The 26093-nt window shown below is 44.4% G+C and overlaps 1 protein-coding gene across 2 annotated transcripts in view; it reads right to left on the reverse strand.

Moving 5' to 3' along the window:
• The window catches only part of aven (apoptosis and caspase activation inhibitor), a 52436-nt gene that overhangs the window by 1308 nt on the left and 25035 nt on the right, over positions 1-26093 (reverse strand). For both annotated transcript variants that reach the window (XM_090233225.1, XM_036976481.2), the window contains exons 3-5: positions 2632-2702; positions 1809-1904; positions 174-477 (exon numbers count right to left, since the gene is read on the reverse strand). In XM_090233225.1, coding sequence (XP_090089351.1) covers positions 174-477; positions 1809-1904; positions 2632-2702 — 471 coding nt within the window. The remainder of the gene's footprint in view (positions 1-173; positions 478-1808; positions 1905-2631; positions 2703-26093) is intronic.

Genomic DNA, 26093 nt, shown 5'->3' on the forward strand with positions numbered 1-26093 from the left:
ACCGCTCCTGCTGTCTCTAGAGAGTTGAAAACAGCAGGTCTGGGACAGGTAGCACGTCCTGGGTGATGGGTTGTTGTAGCAACAAGTTATTTTTTCCACACTGAATAGTCTGCAACTGTGTATAATCTAATTACAAGATTGCAGAACAGAACAAAAATGTTATGGGTACTCACGTTTATTTGGAACCTCAACAAGCCTGCCAGTTTGGGACAGTGAAGGTTCTGAGTCTGAGCTCTGTAGACTGAGCAGCTGGTCCAAATCCTTATCCATCTCATCCACCACAGGGGTCTTGGCAGCTGAGGAGCCCAGAGGAACAGCGCCTGGGGCTGTGCTCACGGCACAGGAAACACCCAGGCTTGGACTAAGGCCTTTCTGAGCTGCTGGGACTCCTGGGACAGGAGGCTTAAACAGACCCAGCGCTACAGAGTTCTGTTTGGGTGCCATGGTCATAGTGGGTAGCTCCACCGGAGAGGTCACCTGATATATAACAACAAGAATAGATAATACATCTGGATTCAACACAAATACACTACCAATACTTAGACAATGACTTTCTGGGAACACTGTGTAAACAGAAAGAATTCAACAGGTTTCCATGGTAATATTACAACACTTCTGAATACTCTAGTCTAGACGCCTAAAGAGGTGTAGACGCCCAACACCAAACCCAATGGAGCAAAAAGGTTCTGCACCAGGACTAGTTCAGTCTGTGGTGGAGAGGCATCAGTACCTACCTGGACTAGTTCAGCCTCCAGGTTGAGTCTCTGGTGGAGAGGCATCAGTACCTACCTGGACTAGTTCAGCCTCCAGGTTGAGTCTGTGGTGGAGAGGCATCAGTACCTACCTGGACTAGTTCAGTCTGTGGTGGAGAGGCATCAGTACCTACCTGGACTAGTTCAGCCTCCAGGTTCAGTCTGTGGTGGAGAGGCATCAGTACCTACCTGGACTAGTTCAGCCTCCAGGTTGAGTCTGTGGTGGAGAGGCATCAGTACCTACCTGGACTAGTTCAGCCTCCAGGTTCAGTCTGTGGTGGAGAGGCATCATTACCTACCTGGACTAGTTCAGTCTGTGGTGAGGAGGCATCAGTACCTACCTGGACTAGTTCAGCCTCCAGGTTGAGTCTGTGGTGGAGAGGCATCAGAACCTACCTGGACTAGTTCAGCCTCCAGGTTGAGTCTGTGGTGGAGAGGCATCAGAACCTACCTGGACTAGTTCAGCCTCCAGGTTCAGTCTGTGGTGGAGAGGCATCAGTACCTACCTGGACTAGTTCAGCCTCCAGGTTCAGTCTGTGGTGGAGAGGCATCAGTACCTACCTGGACTAGTTCAGCCTCCAGGTTGAGTCTGTGGTGGAGAGGCATCAGTACCTACCTGGACTAGTTCAGCCTCCAGGTTGAGTCTGTGGTGGAGAGGCATCAGTACCTACCTGGACTAGTTCAGCCTCCAGGTTCAGTCTGTGGTGGAGAGGAATCAGTACCTACCTGGACTAGTTCAGCCTCCAGGTTGAGTCTGTGGTGGAGAGGCATCAGTACCTACCTGGACTAGTTCAGCCTCCAGGTTGAGTCTGTGGTGGAGAGGCATCAGTACCTACCTGGACTAGTTCAGCCTCCAGGTTCAGTCTGTGGTGGAGAGGCATCAGTACCTACCTGGACTAGTTCAGCCTCCAGGTTGAGTCTGTGGTGGAGAGGCGTCAGTACCTACCTGGACTAGTTCAGCCTCCAGGTTCAGTCGCTGGTGGAGAGGCATCAGTACCTACCTGGACTAGTTCAGCCTCCAGGTTCAGTCGCTGGTGGAGAGGCATCAGTACCTACCTGGACTAGTTCAGCCTCCAGGTTCAGTCGCTGGTGGAGAGGCAGCTCTTGTAGAGACTGGGCCAGGGCTGGGAGGTCCACAAACACTGCTGAAAACTAGATGTAAGGAAAGAGAAGGAGAGGGGTGGAAGGAGGAGGGGAAGGGGTAGAAGGAGAAGGGGAAGGGGTAGACGGAGGAGGGGAAGGGGTAGACGGAGGAGGGGAAGGGGTAGAAGGAGGAGGGGAAGGGGTAGAAGGAGGAGGGGAAGGGGCAGAAGGAGGAGGGGAAGGGGTAGAAGGAGGAGGGGAAGGGGTAGAAGGAGGAGGGGAAGAGGTAGAAGGAGGAGGGGAAGGGGTAGAAGGAGGAGGGGAAGAAGGAGGAGGAGGGGAAGAAGGAGGAGGGGAAGAAGGAGGAGGGGAAGGGGTAGAAGGAGGAGGGGAAGGGGTAGAAGGAGGAGGGGAAGGGGTAGAAGGAGGAGGGAAGGGGTGGTGGAGGGAGGGAGCGAGTGGGATGGAGGGAGGGAGCGAGTGGGGTGGAGGGAGGGAGCGAGTGGGGTGGAGGGAGGAAGGAAGGGGGTAAAGGGAGGAAGGGGCGGGGTGGAGGAATGGGGCGGAGTGTTGAGGAAGGGGGCGGAGGAAGAGAGAGCACTGATCAACTCCTGGGACAACATAGACTAGTACCAAAACAACACCCTAGCCACTACCTTAACCACTGTCTGAAGACAGATAAACACTATTGACAACAAGATCTAATTGAAAACAAACAGACAGACAGAGAGAGAGAGAGAGCTATACTGGAAACACAACTTTAAGAGGAACAGAGAAAAGGCAATACCATATTTACCTGATTGGCTGCCAAAGAGTCAATATCCCACTCCTTCTCCTCAGAAAAGCGGAATTGAGTGAAGGAGTCCCCTGAGAACGAGAGAGAGAGAAAAGATTCTGAAACCAGGCTACTGCTGTCAGTTGCTCAGAATGATACTAGACAGATCTGTTTATCTGTTAAATTCATACTTCACTTATTTATGAATTATTTCATATATTCATGTCATACAGTTTATTTAATTAAGTTACATATTAACTAACATATGATACAAATATTAGCATGCAAATCTCTTATTATGGTATCACTGAACAGTCAGTCACTAGGGGTCACCAGTTAGTCAGTCACTAGGGGGTCATCAAACAGTCAGTTACTAGGGGATCACCAAACAGTCAGTCACTAGGGGTCACCAGTCAGTCAGTCAATAGGGGTCACCAAACAGTCAGTCACTAGGGGTCACCAGTCAGTCAGTCACTAGGGGTCACCAAACAGTCAGTCACTAGGGGTCACCAAACAGTCAGTCACTAGGGGGTCACCAACCAATCAGTCACTAGGGGGTCACCAAAAAGTCAGTCACTAGGGGGTCACCAAACAGTCAGTCACTAGGGGGTCACCAAACAGTCAGTCACTAGGGGCCACCAAACAGTCAGTCACTAGGGGTCACCAAATAGTCAGTCACTAGGGGTCACCAGTCAGTCAGTCAGTCACTAGGGGTCACCAGTCAGTCAGTCAGTCACTAGGGGTCACCAAACAGTCAGTCACTAGGGGTCACCAAACAGTCAGTCACTAGGGGTCACCAAACAGTCAGTCACTAGGGGTTACCAAACAGTGAGTCACTAGGGGTCACCAAACAGTCAGTCACTAGGGGTCACCAAACAGTCAGTCACTAGGGGTCACCAAACAGTCAGTCACTAGGGGTCACCAGTCAGTCAGTCACTAGGGGTCACCAAACCAGGTTGGTTATGCAGTAAGACAGTGTATCATAGAAAGTCTTATGAAAGCAGACTATTGATTCCTTTCACTGGCAGTTCTATAATATGCACTTCAGAACTCATGTAGTAACTCTTTCCACTGAGGGGCATCAGAAACAAAGAACAAATACAGGAAACTGCCAAAATAAAGGAAACACCAACATATAGCATCTTAATAGGGCGTTGGGTCACCACAAACCTGAACTGCTTCAATACACCTTGGTATAGATTCTACAAGTGTCTGGAACCCGTTACTGAGCACACAGCCATGCAAACTCCATAGACAAACATTGGCAGCGCTATGGCCGCAATGAAAAGCGGTGACTTTCAACATGGCACCGTCACAGGATGCCACCTTTCTAACAATTCAGTTCGTCAAATGTCTGCACTGCCAGAGCTGCCCCGGTCAACCGTAAGTGCTGTTACAGTGAAGTGGAAACGTCGAGGAGCAACAACGGCTCAGCCGCGAAGTGGTAGGCCACACAAGCTAACAGAACGGGGACCACCGAGTGCTGAAGCGCGTAGCGTGAAAATAATTGTCTGTCTTCAGTTGCAACACTCACTACCGAGTTCCAAACTGCCTCTGGAGGCAACGTCAGCACAAAAACTGTTTGTTGGGAGCTTCCTGAAATGGGTTTCAAAGGACGAGCAGCCTTTGAAGCCTAAGATCACCATGTGCAATGCCAAGTGTTGGCTGGAGTGGTGTAAAGCTTGCCGCCATTGGACTCTGGATCATTGGAAATGTGTACTCTCGAGTGATGAATCACGCTTCACCAACTGGCAGAAATGTTTTTTTCGATATCGGTGTGGAAGAACTTGACTGGCCTGCACAAAGCCCTGACCTCAACCCCATCGAACACTTTTGGGATGAATTGGAATGCTGACTTAGAGTCAGGGCCAAATCACCCAACATCAGTGTCCAACCTCACTAATGCTCGTGGCTGAATGGAAGCAAGTCCCCGCAGCAATGTTCCAACATCTAGTGCAAAGCTTTCCCAGAAAAGTGGAGGCTTTTATAGCAGCAAAGGGGGACCAACTCCATATTAATGCCTATGATTTTGGAATTAGATTTTCAACGAGCAGGTGTCCACATACTTTTGGTCATGTAATGTTGTCTTTCAGTCACAGCTTCTCTCCCTAACCCTCTATTCAAACAGTCGTTCAGCCAGGGTTTCCTGCCAACTGCAGTTGGTGTTGGTGAGGCAGAAGCTGCTGATTGTTCTCTGCACCACAGGAACCCAGGGTCAAGAGAGGAGGACAGCAGAGTTTGTCTCTATGTCAACAAGGCACATTGACTGAGGTGATATATGCATTAATAAGGTAATGTCATTGACACATTAAGGAGATGATAAAGACGCTTCAGAACCTCACAGTGTCAACCTGATCTGTGTGGCCATCTAGGTTGTTCTCAGGCTCACTCGGCGATACCGCAGCCGACGGTGACAGAACCATGGCAACAGCTGCCAAGGTGATGAGACGGAGTGCTGTCAGAGTTCCAGAGGGGGGGATGATGAGATGAGAGCGAGACATCCATGACACGTCGCCTTGCTTCATCCAAACGAGTCCTCTTTCTCATCTACCCTGAGTTTGTCTCCGAGTCTCAGATGTCTCAGCATTACACGGACAAAGCATCGATCAGTTCCTGTCAGTTGTGGGAAATCTGTTTCAGATGAGCAGGCATATCAAAGGCAATGTCATAAACTGTATCATATTGTAAACAGTAGGATTAAAGTGCATAGTATGCACAGCAGAGTACATTATTATAACCAAGGTACAGTCGTGGCCAAAAGTTTTGAGAATGACAAATATTCATTTTCACAAAGTCCGCTGCCTCAGTTTGCATGATGGCAATTTGCATATACTCCAGAATGTTATGAAGAGTGATCAGATTAATTGCAAAGTCCCTCTTTGCCATGCAAATAAACCGAATCCCCCAAAAACATTTCCACTGCCTTTCAGCCCTGCCACAATAACACCAGCTAACATCATGTCAGTGATTCTCTCGTTAACACATGTCGAAGTGTTGACAAGGACAAGGCTGGAGATCACTCTGTCATGCTGATTGAGTTCAAATAACAGACTGGAAGCTTCAAAAGGAGGGTGGTGCTTGGAATCATTGTTCTTCCTCTGTCAATCATGGTTACCTGCAAGGAAACAAGTACCATCATCATTGCTTTGCACAAAAAGGGCTTCACAGGCAAGGATATTGCTGCCAGTAAGATTGTACCTAAATCAACCATTTATCGGATCCTCAAGAACTTCAAGGCGAGCGGTTCAAATTTGTGTTGAAGAAGGCTTCGGCGCCCATAAAAGTCCAGCAAGCGCCAGGACCATCTTTTCTCTGATGAATCCCCTTTCCGATTGTTGGGGGCATCTGGAAAAGAGCTTGTCCGGAGAAGACAAGGTGAGCGCTACCATCAGTCCTGCCAACAGTAAAGCATCCTGAGATAATTTATGTGTGGGGTTGCTGTTGGTAAAATTATGATTAAATGACTGAACAAATCATTTTAAATGGAACTGTAACTAAATAAAACATATACTCTGTTTTATTATATCTGATTAACAATATGACTTCATAAGAAGGGATTGTGAGACACGGACAAGGAGTAATTAAAGTTAATGAACACCATTTCAACTAGGAAGAAACGAATGGGTTGTGGACTGTGAAAACAGATAAGGTCGTTAGCCTATGGTTGAACCTACGGAACTGAGCTCTGGGGTTTTTAGATAAGACAGTGAGTGCATTCCTAAGTTTTCTGTTAATTAGAACTGTCAGCTCAGTGGTGATAGATAATGTTGAGGGGTCAAAAGTTATCTGGGAGTGTGTTAGTAAGTTAGAATGAACTTTTCACCTCACTTTGTCCCGGTCGAGAGGAGGGGATTCTGTTAACGCAATGAAATGACGTCATGATCTGTATATAAACTGTTGCTCGTGGTTAAGTGGCAGCGTGCTCCGAGAATAAATTCTGTTACCTATTATTAAAAAGACTGGTCTCCATCTATTTTATGCAAACAAGAATCTTACAAATTCTCATAAAATAGATTAAGGGTTTTCAATTAATGAAAGCACATTGGCATAATTAAATTACAGTAACAGTTGCTTCTCAGCCAAGGGAGTGGGCTCACTACTCACAATTTTGCCTAAGAAAACAGACATGAACAAAGAATGGTACCAACACATCATCTGAGAGCAACTTCTCCCAACCATCCAGGAACAGTTTGGTGACGAACAATGCCTTTTCCAGCATGATGGAGCACCTTGCCATAAGGCAAAAGTGATAACTAAGTGGCTCGGGGAACAAAACATCGATATTTTGGGTCCCTGGCCAGGAAACTCCCCAGACCTTAATCCCATTGAGAACTTGTGGTCAATCCTCAAGAGGCGGGTGGACAAACAAAACCCCACAAATTCTGACAAACTCCAAGCATTGATTATGCAAGAATGGGCTGCCATCAGTCAGGATGTGGCCCAGAAGTTAAGTGACAGCATGCCAGGGCGGATTGCAGAGGTCTTGAAAAAGAAGGGTCAACACTGCAAATATTGACTCTTTGCATCAACTTCATGTAATTGTCAATAAAAGCCTTTGACACTTATGAAATGCTTGTAATTATAGTTCAGTATTCCATAGTAACATCTGACAAAAATATCTAAAGACACTGAAGCAGCAAACTTTGTGGAAATTTATATTTGTGTCATTCTCAACTTTTGGTCACGGCTGTAGATGATGAGCGGCCTTAAAGTTCATAGTGTGATATAGACTCAGTAACCAAAACATTAAGAACAGACTGACCAGGTGAAAGCTATGATTCCATATTGATGTCACATGTTAAATCCACTGCAATCAGTGTAGATGAAGGGGAGGAGATAAGGATGTTTAAGCCTTGAGACATGGTTTGTGCCATTCAGAGGGTGAATGGGCAAGACAAAATATTTAAGTGCCTTTGAACAGGGTATTGCAGTAGGTGCCAGGCGCACCAGTTTGTGTCAAGAACTGCAACGCTAGTAGGTTTTTTACGCTTAACCGTTTCCTGTGTGTATCAAGAATGGTCCACCACCCAAAGGACATCCAGCCAACTTGACACAACTGTGGGAAGCAGAGCCTGATGTGACCCACACAAACCCAGCATCCGTGTTAACCAGGCCACACCCTCTGTGTAAGCAAAGCATGTCGTGTTGTGGAGAGGGACACATGACAGTTACAGTACAGCAGCTGGTTTCCCTGGTAAACAGCCAACCATCAGAGACGCAGGCCCAGTGTAAATACTCTAATAACACACCCTTCCTTCCTTGGAGTAAAATTAGCTAATGGATCATAGATTTTTAGAACTGGGAGTGATGTCAAAATTGGCTTTAAGAACGGCTTTCACAATTTTATTTATTTTATTTAACTAGGTTAAGAACACATTTTTATTTACAATGACGGCCTACCCCGGCTAAACCCGGACGACGCTGAGACAAATTGTGCGCTGACTCCCAATCACGGCCGGGTTGTGATACAGACTGGAATCAAACCAGGGTCTGTATTGACGCCTCTAGCACTGAGATGCTGCGCCACTCGGGAGCCCACAAGCAGTAATCAACACCACTAAAGTCCTCGTCTTCTTTTAATCCAACAAGTGGTTAGGCTACCCATTGAGGGATACCACTATTACGCTTCTTTGTCAAGCTTTTTTAAAAACCAAAGCAATTAACACACTGACTCTTTAACGGAATTTAGCCATCGATAAATCACTGTGAAGCTAATTGCAATTCAACTCTGGAGTCAAGAAAGCAAATCGGTAGGAGGACCGATATTTAGACCCCTTCATCACCACTGCCAGGAACAAGTGAGACGATGTCTGTGAGAATCAGTTCGAATCCAGCCAAGCATCAAGTTCATAATCAGATATGAGCCTACGTAACACGATTAAGCAGAAAACTGTTCATCATTTGGTCATTAAAAAGGTTTATGAATATATTGTGAAATTTTGGCCCATACGAAACACAGAGAAATAGCGGGATTAGGCTACAGTATCAGTGTCAATCGGATGCAGTGAGGGAAACTGTTTAAGAGTACAGAGTGTAATTTATTACAGAGGGTTATTCCAGAGCATTTCATGTTAGCACATCCTGTTTTCAGAGCTTGAGATTGAGATTTTCCTATCAAACAGATATAGCCTAGAGCATACATATAGACCATGGAAACTGATGAAGTGTTCAGTCTTCAATGGAGAGCCTTTATCAGTGTTTGATCAAATGAACCCCTTGGTTTGTCTAAACAGTACAGTGGACAAGTCAGATACCACATCATCATCATCTATTCTCCCACAGGTTAAACAAATAACTCCACCCTTTAATGACTGTTCTCTTAGCTGTTCTCGTCTCACACTGGGGTGACAATGTGGTATGATGTTGGGACACTGCCTGGCACAGAGATGGGTTCCCTTAGAAACACATGGGAGGGAGGAGAGACGGAGGACACCACACAGGCTCTTTAAAAACACACAGATCACAAGGGCTGCCCTGGTAAACACACAGATCACAAGGGCTACCCTGGAAACGCACAGATCACAAGGGCTACCCTGGCAGATCACAAGGGCTACCCTGGAAACACACAGATCACAAGGGCTGCCCTGGAAACGCATAGATCACAAGGGTTGCCCTGGAAACGCAGAGATCACAAGGGCTGCCCTGGTAAACGCATAGATCACAAGGGCTGAAAACAATGGATACACTACAAGAGAGCCAAGGAAATGGTTAGGTATGTGAAGGGTCATCAAGTTATTGCAGCAATCTACCTCACCAAGCAAAGTGAGAAGAATAAAAGCACCACATTGAAGCTGCCCAGCAACACCCATTGGGGTAATGTTGTCATCATGTTTGACAGTCTCCTGGAGGGGAAGGAGTCTCTCCAAGAAATGGCTATATCACAGTCTGCCAAAATTGACAGCCCCATTAAGAGGATCCTCCTGGATGATGTATTTTGGGAGAGAGTGGTAAGCAGCCTGAAACCTATAGCAGTAGCCATTGCACAGATTGAGGGAGACAATGCCATCCTGTCTGATGTTCAGACTCTGCTTGCAGATGTAAGAGAAGAAATCTGTACAGCCCTGCCCACTTCACTGTTGCTCCAAGCAGAGGAAACAGCAGTTCTGAAATACATCAAAAAGTGTGAAGACTTCTGCCTGAAGCCCGTGCACCCCGCAGAGTACATGTTGGACCTTAAGTATGCTGGCAAGAGCATCCTGTCTGATGCAGAGATCAACAAGGCCTATGGTGTCATCACTACCGTGTCTCGCCACCTTGGCCTGGATGAGGGCAAGGTTATTGGCAGTCTGGCGAAGTACACTTCCAAGCAAGGCTTTGGGATGGAGATGCAATATGGTAGTCGTGCCAACATATCTCATCAGCCACCTGGTGGAAGGGACTTTGTGGATCTGAGGCTCTTTCCCCTGTTGCCTCCATCATTCTCCAAATCCCATCAACATCAGCCGTCTCAGAGCGCAACTGGTCCTTGTTTGGGAACACACACACACACACACACACCAAAGCAACCTTACAAAGGTTGAAAAATTGGTGGCCATTCAGGCAAATGTGAGGCTTTTTGAGCCTGACAACGAGCCATCACCAATAAGGTTGGAAAGTGACAGTGAAGATGAGGCCTCAGAGTCTGATGTTCAAGAGGTGGACATTGAGGAGGTCCAGGGAGAAGCCATGGAAGCCTGAGGAAGACAACCAAAGCTTTAGTTTCTAGACTATCATTTTACAGATGTCGAAAACGTTTTTGGGAGATGCGATGGATCATTGGGGATCATTCAATATTCCCTTTCTTTTGTTGTTCAGTGAAATCATGTGAAGAGTCAACTAATTTAATTAAAGTTAAATTCGTAACTAAATAGTTTTTTTTTTCTTCTAGTGGACGGATTTAACCATTTGTAATTATATCTACTTATGAGGTAAAAGGTTTATGTTTCTGTCTCAATATGATATGGTAAATATATCCAATGCAAAAAACATCTACATTTAAATAGAATTCATATTCATTCCCATATATTCCTGTTAATTCCCATATATTCCTGTTAATTCCCATATATTCCTGTTCATTCCCATATATTCCTGTTAATTCCCATATATTCCTGTTAATTCCCATATATTCCTGTTAATTCCCATATATTCCTGTTAATTCCCACGGAAAGTTTCCACCTCTGAATATTCCCCAAAATGTGCAACCCTAGTGGTGAACCTATGGGACCTTCAGTGTGTGACAGGTTGGAACAGTGGTGAACCTATTGGACCCAGGTCTTCAGTGTGACAGGTTAGTACAGTGGTGAACCTATTGGACCTAGGCCTTCAGTGTGTGACAGGTTAGTACAGTGGTGAACCTATTGGACCCAGGCCTTCAGTGTGTGACAGGTTAGTACAGTGGTGAACCTATTGGACCTTCAGTGTGTGACAGGTTAGTACAGTGGTGAACCTATTGGACCTTCAGTGTGTGACAGGTTAGTATGGTGGTGAACCTATTGGACCTTCAGTGTGTGACAGGTTAGTACAGTGGTGAACCTATTGGACCTTCAGTGTGTGACAGGTTAGTACGGTGGTGAACCTATTGGACCTTCAGTGTGTGACAGGTTAGTACGGTGGTGAACCTATTGGACCTTCAGTGTGTGACAGGTTAGTATGGTGCTGAACCTATTGGACCTTCAGTGTGTGACAGGTTAGTATGGTGGTGAACCTATTGGACCTTCAGTGTGACAGGTTGGAACAGTGGTGAACCTATTGGACCTTCAGTGTGTGACAGGTTAGTACGGTGGTGAACCTATTGGACCTTCAGTGTGTGACAGGTTAGTACAGTGGTGAACCTATTGGACCTTCAGTGTGTGACAGGTTAGTACGGTGGTGAACCTATTGGACCTTCAGTGTGTGACAGGTTAGTACAGTGGTGAACCTATTGGACCCAGGCCTTCAGTGTGTGACAGGTTAGTACAGTGGTGAACCTATTGGACCTTCAGTGTGTGACAGGTTAGTACAGTGGTGAACCTATTGGACCCAGGCCTTCAGTGTGTGACAGGTTAGTATGGTGGTGAACCTATTAGACCTTCAGTGTGTGACAGGTTAGTATGGTGGTGAACCTATTGGACCCAGGCCTTCAGTGTGTGACAGGTTAGTACGGTGGTGAACCTATTGGACCCAGGTCTTCAGTGTGACAGGTTAGTACGGTGGTGAACCTATTGGACCCAGGCCTTCAGTGTGTGACAGGTTAGTACGGTGGTGAACCTATTGGACCTAGGCCTTCAGTGTGTGACAGGTTAGTATGGTGGTGAACCTATTGGACCCAGGCCTTCAGTGTGTGACAGGTTAGTACAGTGGTGAACCTATTGGACCTTCAGTGTGTGACAGGTTAGTACGGTGGTGAACCTATTGGACCTTCAGTGTGTGACAGGTTGGAACAGTGGTGAACCTATTGGACCCAGGCCTTCAGTGTGTGACAGGTTTGTGATGCTGAAAGGACAGAAATGGTAATAACAGTGCACTCCCCCCAGTAGGCATTGCGCATACTTCACTTCTTAATCCCCACTGATGCTTATCAAAGTAGTGTAGTGGAGGTATACGACCTATCAATGATGTAGTGCAATAGAGAAATCATTCACAAAGTAGTCAAACGCAAAGCAAGTGTAATATATTCACATGCCACAACACAGGAGGCTGGTGGCACCTTACTTGGGGAGGACGGGCTCGTGGTAATGGCTGGAGCGGAATAGTATCAAACACATGGTTTCCATGGTTTCTCTGTGTTTGATGCCAATCCAATTGCGCCGTTCTAGCCATTATTATAAGCCGTCCTCCCCTCAGCAGCCTCCTCTGCACCGCACACACAGCCTAGTTTCGGCGGAATATAATTTGCAGGCTAAAAGAGCTCAACTGGTTTTCGCATAGAGCAACTCACAGAAGAATGTCATCGGTAGCTGGTAGGGTAGGTAGGAGAGACGTTTCAACTTATATATCTACCAGTAAATGCTAAGGCAACAATGGGTATGCAGACCAGGTATTGAAATAGTTTTGGTCCTTGTGATGCTCAATTCAGTCATCATGTGCTGTTTGCATCAGGGGCGTAGGCATGACTGGGCCGACTCATTGGGGAGCCAGGCCCTGCCAGGCCCACCCAATCAGATTGAGAGAAAAAAAGCAGTCCCGCTTACCAGATTTTGATAACTTGAAACAACCCTTTCCTGCAGTCCATTACCAAAACCACCCTCTTCGGCCTTATGGGTGGAATGTTATGAATATTTTATCATTTCATAATTAATAAAGGTTATTAAAAAAACAGATTTAAAAAGTTCAGTGTTTCTATGTTAGACAGATATGTTATATTTCAGTCCTCTGTGAAGAATATAAAGTGTAATATTGGGACGCAAACTCAAAATGTAATACATTTCAACTCTATATCTGACATGGTACAGGTGTATTTTTAAGCCCATAACCATGTATGTCAGGTGGGTACACTATATATACAAAAGTATGTATGCATGTGGACACCCCTTCAAATGAATGGATTTGTCTATTTTAGCCACACCCGTTGCTGACAGGTGTGTAAAAATCAAGCACACAGCCATGCAATCTCCATGGACAAACATTGGCAGTAGAATGGCCTTCCTGACTTTCAAAGTGGCACAGTGATAGGAAGCCACCTTTTCAACAAGTCAGTTCGTAAAAAATGTCTGCCCTGCTAGAGCTGCCCCCGGTCAATTGTCAGTGATGTTATTGTGAGGTGGAACTGTCTAGGAGCAACAACGGCTCAGCCGCGAAGTGGTAGGCCAACACTAGCTCATAGAAAGGGACCGCCGTAGCGTGTAAAAATCATCTGTCCTTGGTTGCAACACTCACTAGAGTTGCAAACTGCCTCTTTGCCGGGATCTTCATGAAATTAGTTTCCATGGCCGAGCAGCCGTACACAATCCTAAAATCACCATGCGCAATGGTAAATGTTGGCTGGAGTGGTGCAAAGCTCGCCGCCAATGGACTGTGAATGGAAGCAAGTCCCCGCAGCAATGTTCCAACATCTAGTGAAAAGCCTTCCCAGAAGAGTGGAGGCTGTTATAGCAGCAATGTTCCAACATCTAGTGGAAAGCCTTCCCAGAAGAGTGGAGGCTGTTATAGCAGCAATGTTCCAACATCTAGTGGAAAGCCTTCCCAGAAGAGTGGAGGCTGTTATAGCAGCAATGTTCCAACATCTAGTGGAAAGCCTTCCCAGAAGAGTGGAGGCTGTTATAGCAGTAATGTTCCAACATCTAGTGGAAAGCCTTCCCAGAAGAGTGGAGGCTGTTATAGCAGCAATGTTCCAACATCTAGTGGAAAGACTTCCCAGAAGAGTGGAGGCTGTTATAGCAGCAATGTTCCAACATCTAGTGGAAAGCCTTCCCAGAAGAGTGGAGGCTGTTATAGAAGCAATGTTCCAACATCTAGTGGAAGGCCTTCCCAGAAGAGTGGAGGCTGTTATAGCAGCAATGTTCCAACATCTAGTGGAAAGCCTCTCCAGAAGAGTGGAGGCTGTTATAGCAACAAAGGGGGGGGGACCAACTCCATATTAATGTCCATGATTTTGGAATGAGATGTTCAACGAGAAAGCGTCCACATACTTTTGGTCATATAGTGTACTTTTGTTTCAAAGTAGATTTGTTTAACCTCTACGGGACGGTTGCACTAACGTGTGCTAATGTGATTAGCATGACGTTGTAAGTAACAAGAACATTTCCCAGGCCATAGACATGGGCAGAAAGCTTAAATTATTGTTAATCTAACTGCACTGTCCAATTTACAGTGAAGAAATACCATGCTATTGTTTGAGGAGAGTGTAGTTGGAGTATGTCATTTTAGGAGAAAATTGGAAAAAAAGGGTCAGATCCTTAAAACTACAAAGAATCACTGTGACCCACTGCAGTACAAGGTCAACTTCTTGGTCAAAGTTATTCTTGAAAAGCTAACAAATTAGCAACAACATCCTCTTCGATAACACCGGCTACAGCCGCTGCAAACTAGCTTACAACAAAAGATAGCTAGCTAAACCGTAGGATAACTACCGCTCACTATTGTGTAAAGTGACCTGTTGGCCTTTGAGAAGGCAGAAGTTTCCATATGTTTTTGTAAAAACGGTCCCACCCATTACAAGTCCAGATGTGATTGGTTGATTCCACTGTCACTCCAAAATGGTTAACTAATACAGTTGAATGGCAGATGCCTTCTATCTAGGTTCTGACGGCCTAGCCAATGTAGCTAGAATTATCTCCCCAGATACCACAAATGAAAAATCCTGATTGGAATTATTTTTCTCTTCAGTGTTAACCTTTTCAACTGAAACTGAAGAGATTAAATCAGAACATCATTGAAAATAATATAATTAATATTATTATTATTGTTTCATGAATCCTTCGCCCTTCTCTGAAGGCGTAGATGGCCCTGATTGTTCACCTCTGTGTTTGGGTTAGTAATAATTTGTAGAGTGGCTCTAGTTTCCCCCAGAATGCATTTGTTCTCCATTCTGAATGTCTAAAGAATCCATATGTTGTTCTGAAATACGAACACAGAAATACTGGACATTTTCAACTATTATTATGGTGGCGATTTGACAAAATTACAGTCATGGTCTTGAATTGGACTTGCATTTTTCTGGTCTCGGCCTTGACGCGGTCTTGCCACAGACTTGATTTGCTTCAGGATGTCTTGATTCGGTCTCAATTTAGGTGGTCTCAAACACAACACTGTGTGAAAGCTTCTATGGTACTGCATATCTACAGCCAAGTCCCGAAAATGTAATATCTTTAGACGTGACGAAAAGCCTACAAAAAAGCTATACAAACTATGGACCCATCGGCATCCAAAACTGATAAATAGTTCATTACTTCACTTCAAATAAGGCCAGAACTCTCACCGGGTGAGTAACTATCACTCATTGAAGAAGATATTTGTGATTGAAGCAGATTTCAAAAGGACTTGAGGCCAGCCAGTTATCTAGCCACCCCAGGAGTTAGGACTAATCATCCCAGGAAATGAAAAGATCAAGTTCCTGTCTATCTATGATTAATTTATGGACAGACACATTGGGCTCTGTCCGTCGGGTTTAGCGAGCTGTGGAGACATTACACAACATCTCAGGCTATGTTTACACAGGCAGTCCAATTATTGGCAAAAGATCTGATCTGATTGGTCAAAAGACCAATTTGTGGCAAAAGATCAGGATTAGGCTACCTGTGTAAACTCAGCCTTAGACACATTGGGCCAGGTTCACTCAGTACCAATGCAACATTTGCACTGGAAATATAGCACACAAGTGGTTGACATACTGCACAGGTGTGGTCTCTGACATTTAAGAAAAGCCCACAAGAGTGAACCATGTTCAATATTAAGTGGGACTGTATGTCACATTGACTGAATTAAATAGGATCCTGCTTACTGAAATGAATTAATCATACCGATATTCCTGCTTACTCAAATTAATTAATTAAATTGATATTCTGTTGACAGAGGCAGTGCATGTACCCGCTAGAGTCCAAAACACTGTCCACTCTCTGCCTCCAGATCATTTTTCAATTACACCCCTGATAAATATTCCTCATAAATTGACCGTTTCTGATCCTTGAAGCAAAAACACTTCAGCACCGATCGCCAGGAAAGGAGACATTAAGGTTGGCTGGTGAAGCACAAGCCTTAGTGAGAGGCAGACAGAGACAAAGCTGTGTTCTATGCTCTCTACCATCACACCTTAAAAACCAAATGGGCCTGATTGTTTACGTCATAATGAGTCATACACAAGACACCTAGTATTTACCCTCACAATGAATTTGATATAGAATCACACACGATGCAGATGACACATTGTGCCCCCAACTCCACTGGGGTGGCCCCTGGTGTCAGGCCCCATGTGGTAATGTAGGTCAAGGTAACTGTTTGCGTGTAGCCACGGATGGCGAGAGAGAGGGGGTGATAATTGTGTTCGCTTGGGAGAGCCAAGTGAGAGAAAAATAGGTCGACAATCCTCTGGGTCACAGAGCAGGACGTACTGTAGCAAGCATGACCAACTGACAGAATAGCTCTCTGCGAATGTGGCCATTTCTTACATACAATATTTTTTAAGGCTAGCTTGGGCTATTTCATGACCCGTTTTGTTATGTGTAGGGAGAGCTGTGTTTACAAAACAAATGGCAATTGCCACGAAAGCCTATTCTAACGAGTGGCAATTCCCATGAAGGTAACTAACGAATGGCATTTCTAAACAATGGCAATTCCAACCAATGGCAATCGCAATGAATGGAGACAACGAATGGCAATCACAATGAATGGAGACAACGAATGGCAATCACAACGCAATCAAGACAAAGGAGATCAGCATCAGAGCAGATAAAACAGATCCCTGTTTCTGTGGTTTTCACTAGAGGGGGTCTGTTCTTTATAGGGGCTGTCTGTCTTGTCCTTGGCAGCTGTCACTACACTGAGCCCCCTGTAGTCACGACGACTCACTTCTTCACTCTGAGGCAGCTAATCACTGGCATTCATGTTGTTGTTTGAGGTGACATCCATTTCCGTAGTAGAACTCTGAGGAGCAGAACGAGCTAAGATACTGTTTGTCTGCTCCCTGTTTCTCCCTCTGCAGGTTGAGGTCAAGTTTTATTTCCATAGTCAACACGACGCTGGGGCAGAACGAGGTTCCATCTCGTTTCTCCCACTGCAGTGTCGTGACTATACATTCAGTAATCTGATGACTGTTATTTATTGAATCCACTAAATATGTTTAATTGTTACCAGATTAAATTAAATGACATAACAATTAACTCATTAGGATTTTGGAGCACCACAGAAGAGGTTGTTTAATTTGGGATAGGGGGCAGCATTTTCACTTTTGGATGAATAGCATGCCCAGAGTAAACTGCCTCCTACTGAGTCCCAGATGCTAATATATGCATATTATTATTAGTATTGGATAGAAAACACTCTGAAGTGTCTAAAACAGTTTGAATGATGTCTGTGAGTATAACAGAACTCATATGGCAGGCAAAAACCTGAGAAAAAATCCAAACAGGAAGTGGGAAATCTGAGGTTTGTACTTTTTGAACTCAGCCCCTATCGAATTCACAGTGGGATATGGGTCATTTTGCACTTCCTAAGGCTTCCACTAGATGTCACCCGTCTTTAGAACGTTGTTTCAGACTTCTCATGTGAAGGGGGGCCGGATGAGAGGGGATTGAGTCAGGGGTCTGCCTACAGCCTCGTTCTCAGTCACGCGCATTTGTCATGAGCGGTACCTCTCGTTCCAGTGCATTTCTACAGACAATGGAATTCTCTGGTTGGAACATTATTGAAAATTTATGATAAAAACAGCCTAAAGATTGATTCTATACTTAGTTTGACAAGTTTCTTCGACCTGTAATATAACTTTTTGAACGTTTCGTCCGAATGGACCAGATCACGCATTTGGATTTGTTTACCAAACGCCCTAACAAAAGAAGCTATTGGACATAAATGGACATAAATGGACATTATTGAACAAAACAAGCATTTATTGTGGAACTGCGATTCCTGGGAGTGCATTCTGATGAAGATCAAAGGTAAGTGAATATGTATAATGCTGTTTATGAATAATGTTGACTACCCAACATGGCAGATATTTATCTGGCTGGTTTGGGCTCTGAGCGCCGTTCTCAGATTGTGCTTTTTCCGTAAAGTTTTTTTTAAAATCTGACAGAGCGGTTGCATTAAGGAGAAGTGTATCTATATTTCTAACTACTGAACGTAACACGCCAATGTAAAATACAATTTTTGGATATAAATATGAACTTCACAGAACAAAACATATGTATTATGTAACATGAAGTCCTATAAGTGTCATCTGATGAAGATCATCAAAGGTTATTGATTAATTCTATCTCTATTTGTACTTTTTGTGACTCTTTTTGTGACCTCTCTTTGGCTGGAAAAATGGCTGGGTTTTTCTGTGAGTTGGTGGTGACCTAACAATCGTTTGTGGAGCTTTCACTGTAAAGCATGTTTGAAATCAGACACAACACACAGAGAGAGAGCGAGAGAGGGGCACACTTATCATCGAGACATTTCAGAATTATTCTCACAGTAACGTTAATCATATAGTTTGCACACGACCCGCCATCCGTTTGGAATAAGAAGTCATGAATGTATTTACGTGTGAGTTGTATCTCTGTTGGAACAGCTGTTCCAGTTGCATGGCTCTGATTGTCCAAAAGGGGTCTCCCCTTTCACGTCTTATCTTCCTGTGTTGTTCACTCTGGAAGATAACCAGCCAGTTCCCATTGGTGATGAGCGTAGTAGGATAGTCTCACTAAAGTCAGATATTGAGAAAAGCAAATCAAAGACAGCTAATCAGCTGTGCCAGTGATTGTCTGAGGTGAGCTTCTCGCCTCTTCCCCCTCGGCTAGATAGTCGAAATTCCAAACCACTTTACACACGCAGCTGCAAACTGGCGGTGTCTTGGACTGGTAGGTGAGTGGATTTCTTCACCTCGTGTTGAGGCTGCTTTCAACCATTTCAAACGTGCAGTTCTCCACCTCATGTTTCCTGGTCTAAATCTTAATTTCGTCGGCAATGCTTTTTAGGCACTCTTGTCAAAACTCTTGTTATGCACTCCGTTCGTCTGACATGCTCTCTGAACTCACTCGGGGCATGGGTACTTACTTATGTACAGTTTATAGGAGATTGATTCTCTTAACCCTCCTAAAATCACATTCATATTTTAACAGAAATACTTTCATCATCCTTCATATTGTATTCACAGCATGTTGGATGAAAACCCGACAGATTAAGGGGGTTCCTTTCGAAGTTATAGTATTTGGTCCATACAGTTTTTAATTACATCACAAAATGAAAACCAATATTACATTCATTTTCCATAGTTCCCCACTGACCATTCCCCACATTCTTTATGTTAGAATTATTGTTCCATTATCCACGTTTTGGGCGGGTAAAAGTCTCTTTAGACAAAGGCATTCCTTTGGTTGATAATAAAGGGTAGAAAGAGTTCTCTCCTTCTTAAATTTATGACCGGGTGTGGAGGTGTCAAAACCCCCCACAGTTCCCTCCTCCTTTGCGGTTGGGAGAGGGTCTGGTTATTCTCAGCCAATGCCAAGCTGATCTGACCCATTGTGATCCTCACAGGACAGTCATGACAACAGTTTGATGTCAAGCCTTGTATTTTCTATACTACAAGTGTTAAGGGGAAGCGAGAAATGGGGGAGATGTCTATTCCATGATGTTTCTACCGCTGCAGTTTAAAGTGGAACTGACACCGTTTTAACTACTTTTGCAAAAACTTGAATCATAATATTGGTTAAGTTCCCTACACAGAACGAGGGGCAGAACAAGCTTCAAGATGTCTATTCCCAAAGCGGTGAAAAATATCCATAAACCCAAAGCGACAATAATTAGGCTGATACAGTGACATCGTCACAGAAGCACAGTCCTTTCACCAAGTAGTTACTAATGATCCTTTATTATCAATTGGGGAGGGAATGACAAAGGTTAGAACTAGGCTATACAGTATCAACTGGATGCAGACAGGACAAATGTTTAATTAGGAAGGTGAAGTGTGATTTGTTCCAGTCTGGTATTCCTGGTCATCAGTGTTAGTGTCTGTTTACAAGTTGGGCCCTCTCAGAGGTTCTCCAAGTGTGTCTGACTCACTGTCTCATGTTTGTTTTAAATTGCCAATTTGGATAGCCACCACTAACGAGCAGGAGCAACGCTTTGATTCGTGAGTTGTTGTGATTCGTGAGTTTGAGTGTGTGTACGTGTGTGTGTGTGTGTGTGTGTATAGTACCGTGCCAATCCCCAGGGGCTGTATAGCCGTTAGAAGCCCCATGAGCCAGGCCATCTAAAAGGACCCAGAGCCCAATAGGCCGTCATGATCAACTAAAGTTAACTACAACCAGGAGACACAGAGCAGTGTGGGTGGATGGGATGGGAGCCACGCCTGCATGAAGCATCTTTGATTGGAGCACAAAACTATAATGTTTAATGTCTAGTTTTAGGAATGACACTCAACTGGTGGTGCTGCGTCTGTTGTTCAAAAACACAAGGTCGATTTTTCTACGTTTATTTTTTATACATTTTTTGTTGTTGTCATATATTAGAAAATAATAGTGGAATGTTAGAAACTAAATGGCCACAATTTCAGAAGCTTAAAAATAGTTTTGTGCACAGGTAACACTAATGAAAATATACATTTCCTCAGTCAAGCAGCACACGATGCTGTAATTGGATCATGTATTTTCAATTCTTTGTGAAGTTAGTTGAATATCTGAAGATTCCTGCAGGGGATTTTCTAAATAAAGTGATATTCCACCCAAACCCATAGCAACCAAGAGTCCATTTAGTCCTGACTGACGTGGGTGACGATGGATGATAGTGGACCCAGCTGTAGAAAGTGACAGAAAGACAAGACTAGACCACAGGCAGTGTGTGTGCGTGTGAGACAGTACTGAGACGTGAGAGAACCTCCTTCCAGGTGCATGGTTACTGACTATCCATCAGTATGAGTTAGTCTCTCACTCCAAGTTCAAGGACATGAAGATAAAGACACCCAGAGAGTCAGTGGGTTCTTCTCCCTTCTCCCCCGGCAGCCATCTTGTCAAAAACAGTATCTGGTGTGACAGGAGCTTCTCTCTCCCCTGCCTGTTTCAGACACTGACCAGCCTGGAGAATGTTGATGCTGAATACAGCTCATATTCTTGTGAAAAACATGACACGGTTTCTTTCTGTTGCACTGTTGAGGGCAGGGCATCTGCTTTCATTTCTGTCTTTCTCTTCACCCCGCCATGGGAACGAACACAGAGACTCGGCGGTCTGTTGGGTTTTATTGACATCTATGACATCTCTACGCTCTCAGTCTCTGCCTGCTATCTCCCCTCACTGTTGTGTTGGGTAAATAGGAGAGCCATCCAGTCATGTAGTCGTTCTGGTGTCACTGAGGCCATGTGTGTGTGAGAGTGTGTGTGTGTATGGAGGTTTGTAAATGCAGAAGTATAGGCCCTATAAGTGTGGAGGACGGAGGAGCCTCTTAACAAAGAAGTTACAAGTCTGTGAGAGCCAGAAATCTTGCTTTTGTAGGTGACCAAATACTTATTTTCCACCATAATTTGCAAATAAATTCATAAAAAAATCCTACAAATGTGATTTTCTGGATGTTTTTCTCTCATTTTGTCTGTCATAGTTGAAGTGTACCTATGATGAAAATTACAGGCCTCTCGCATCTTTTTAAGTGGGAGAACTTGCACAATTGGTGGCTGACTAAATACTTTTTTGCCCCACTGTATATGGAAGTATTTTGTGCCCCAAAAAATGAGTTAATTTCTGTATTCATACAACTTGTCTTATTCCAGATTTTGTTGTGTTACAGCCTGAATTCAAAATCAATTACATATATTTGTTTCTCACCCATCTACACACAATAGCCCATAATGAACACATGTTTTTAGAAATGTTTGCTAATTTATTGAAAATTAAATCCAGAAATATCTAATTTACATAAGTATTCACACCCTGCGTCAATACATGTTAGAATCACCTTTGGCAGTGATTACAGCAGTGAGACTTTCCGGGTAAGTCTAAGAGCTTTCCACACCTGAATTGCACATTTTTTTCAAGATCTGTCAAGTTGGTTGTTGATCATTGCTAGACAGCCATTTTCAAGTCTCGACATACAGTTTTGACTTAAATCAGCTTAAAAATCTAACTAGGCCACAAGGAACAATGTTGTCTTGGTAAGCAACCCCAGTGTGGATTTGGTCTTGTGTTTTAGGTTATTGTCCTGCTGAAAAGTGAACTTGTCTCTCAGTTTCTGTTGGAAAGCAGACTGAACAAGGTTTTCTTTTAGGATTTTTCTGTTCTTTGCTCTATTCCGTTTATTTTTATCCTAAAAAAACCTCCTTAGTCCTTGCCGATGACATGCATACCCACAACATGATGCAGCATGCTTAAAAATATTAAAACCAGTGATTGTGTTGGATTCGGCCTAAACATAACACTTTATATTCAGGACATAAAGCTAATTTCTTTGCCACATTTTCGCAGTTATACTTTAGTGCCTTATTGCAAAATACAGGATGCATTAAAAAAATATAGTTGTATTATGTACAGGCTTCCTTCTTTTCACTCTGTCATTTAAGTTAGTTTTGTGGAGTAACTAAGATTTTGTTGATCCATCTTCAGTTCTCTTCCAACACAGCCATTAAACTTCGCAACTGTTTTAAAGTCACCATTGACCTCACGGAGAAATCCCTGGGCGGTTTCCTTCCTCTCTGGCAACTGAGTTAGGAAGGATGCCTGTATCTTTGTAGTTACTGGGTGTGTTGATAAACCACCCCCAGAAGGGATATTCAATGCTTAAAAGGCCGCTAAAATGTTTAAATATCGGTATCTGGTAATTTTTGGTAAGGAAAATATTGCTTATCAGTATCGGCCAAAAATGTAATATCGGTGCATCCCTAGCCCTTACAATTCCATTAGTCAGCTTAGTAGAAACCCAGCCCTGGGCCCTTACAATGCCATATGTCAGCTTAGTAGAAACCCAGCCCTGGGCCCTTACAATTCCATTAGTCAGCTTAGTAGAAACCCAGCCCTGGGCCCTTACAATTCCATATGTCAGCTTAGTAGAAACCCAGCCCTGGGCCCTTACAATTCCATTAGTCAGCTTAGTAGAAACCCAGCCCTGGGCCCTTACAATTCCATTAGTCAGCTTAGTAGAAACCCAGCCCTGGGCCCTTACAATTCCATATGTCAGCTTAGTAGAAACCCAGCCCTGGGCCCTTACAATTCCATTAGTCAGCTTAGTAGAAACCCAGCCCTGGGCCCTTACAATTCCATTAGTCAGCTTAGTAGAAACCCAGCCCTGGGCCCTTACAATTCCATTAGTCAGCTTAGTAGAAACCCAGCCCTGGGCCCTCACAATTCCATTAGTCAGCTTAGTAGAAACCCAGCCCTGGGCCCTTACAATTCCATATGTCAGCTTAGTAGAAACCCAGCCCTGGGCCCTTACAATTCCATATGTCAGCTTAGTAGAAACCCAGCCCTGGGCCCTCACAATTCCATTATTCAGCTTAGTAGAAACCCAGCCCTGGGCCCTCACAATTCCATTATTCAGCTTAGTAGAAACCCAGCCCTGGGCCCTTACAATTCCATTAGTCAGCTTAGTAGAAACCCAGCCCTGGGCCCTTACAATGCCATATGTCAGCTTAGTAGAAACCCAGCCCTGGGCCCTTACAATTCCATTAGTAAGCTTAGTAGAAACCCAGCCCTGGGCCCTTACAATTCCATTAGTCAGCTTAGTAGAAACCCAGCCATGGGCCCTTACAATTCCATTAGTTAGCTTAGTAGAAACCCAGCCCTGGGCCCTTACAATTCCATTAGTCAGCTTAGTAGAAACCCAGCCCTGGGCCCTTACAAGTGCGCTTCCGGGAAGAGACCGTTGTCTGGTTAAAAAAATTTTTTTTCTCCATAGCACTCGTGATTGCAGAGTTTGAAAAATAAAAGTCCACTGGATTGTTGCAAATAATCATGATATCATTCTGCCAGGTAGGCAGGCATAGGCTACTTTGTAGTTAACATTTAATTGAGAAGGTTTCTGGTAGAGATGGGAAGGCTATCATTAGCATCATTCTCTAACGGCTACACAGTGTGCAGACATAGGTGCACACCGCACACATACGGGCATTCCTGTGTCTTTTCAGAAAGTTGCATGAAAATACAAAATCACTGATGCATTTTGTTCAAGTCTTAGTATTCCCTCGGGCAAATTAATACATGTTCTAATAAGTTCAATATATTTTCGTTGATTTCCTACTAATTTCAATACATTTTGGAATACTGTTGAATTCCGTTTTAGTGTCAGGATTCTGTGATTCCGTCCATGTTCTCCGGCAACGTAGATTTTATATGGCCCTACAGAAGGCTATTAGCAAGCGTACAACAGAGAGCAGGCGCCACCTTCCAAAGCTCCCATAGGAAATACATAATACCCCTCATATCCTCCAATCAGTTCTCATGACCATCAATACAACTGTTGGGGCCTGGAACATTCATGAGAAGAACACCATGTCTGAGTCCCAAAATGGCACCCTATAGTGCACTAGTTTTAATCAGAGCCCTATGGGCCCTTGTCAAAAGAAGTGCACTATAAAGGGAATAGGATGGCATTTGGAATACAACCAGGCTGTCTGTCTCTATGTATCGCCATCAGACACAGGAAGAACGGCTGTGAGACTCATGGTGACAAGGCAATATTTCATCAGACTAAGAACACGGTTAGAACCGCTGTAGGAACGTGGCTAAAAGCTCAGTTTCACTTCAGAAGACTAGAGACAGCAGCCTAGTCTTAGGAGAAAGGAGGCAGGCGGTTTACCAATGGTAGAGGAGAGCAGATATGGAAAACGCTTTACACATTGAATCCTCTGTTCTAAGACTTACCTAACACTTATAACAATTGCAACAGTTGTCATAAATAAACAGTCATGACACATGACTTTAGAGTGACTTTAAACTGTCGTCACACAAACCGTTCGTTCTCTTCGCTAGGTCAGCTAAAGATTCAAGTTCTCTTTCAAGTATTCATTTGGGTATTTCACGTATGGGATACACCCCCATCGTATTTGTCAGAAGTCTTTATTCCACTACGCCAGCCATACTGGGCTGGACGTCGAGACTTGTCGATTGGGAAAGGGTGGACGTCGAGACTTGTCATTTGGGAAAGGGTGGACGTCGAGACTTGTCCATTGGGAAAGGGTGGACGTCGAGACTTGTCCATTGGGAAAGGGTGGACGTCGAGACTTGTCCATTGGGAAAGGGTGGACGTCGAGACTTGTCCATTGGGAAAGGGTGGACGTCGAGACTTGTCCATTGGGAAAGGGTGGACATCGAGACTTGTCCATTGGGAAAGGGTGGACGTCGAGACTTGTCCATTGGGAAAGGGTGGACATCGAGACTTGTCCATTGGGAAAGGGTGGACATCGAGACTTGTCATTGGGAAAGGGTGGACATCGAGACTTGTCCATTGGGAAAGGGTGGACATCGAGACTTGTCATTGGGAAAGGGTGGACATCGAGACTTGTCCATTGGGAAAGGGTGGACATCGAGACTTGTCCATTGGGAAAGGGTGGACATCGAGACTTGTCATTGGGAAAGGGTGGACATCGAGACTTGTCCATTGGGAAAGGGTGGACATCGAGACTTGTCCATTGGGAAAGGGTGTCCCTCTAACTCGATAAAAAGGTCAGACGCAGCGTTTCAGTCATTCAAACACCTCTTCTTGCTTTTCATCAGAAAACTTACCACGACACGACTGCATTTTCCGGAATTAGCTAAACTGTCCACAGACGTGAGTTTACAACTCATTCGCTGGGCGCTATTCTCTGGACTGTACGGTAGTGGCAATTTTCCTTTTCCTTCACCAGAGTTAAAGGAAAATGTTTAGAGGGAGGAACGGGTACAGCTGTAACACGGCTCAACTCATTCACAAACAAATT

The sequence above is a fragment of the Oncorhynchus mykiss genome, chromosome 4 (genome assembly GCF_057628025.1).
Source record: "Oncorhynchus mykiss isolate SJ-2025 chromosome 4, ASM5762802v1, whole genome shotgun sequence".
Classification (NCBI taxonomy): Eukaryota; Metazoa; Chordata; class Actinopteri; order Salmoniformes; family Salmonidae; genus Oncorhynchus; species Oncorhynchus mykiss.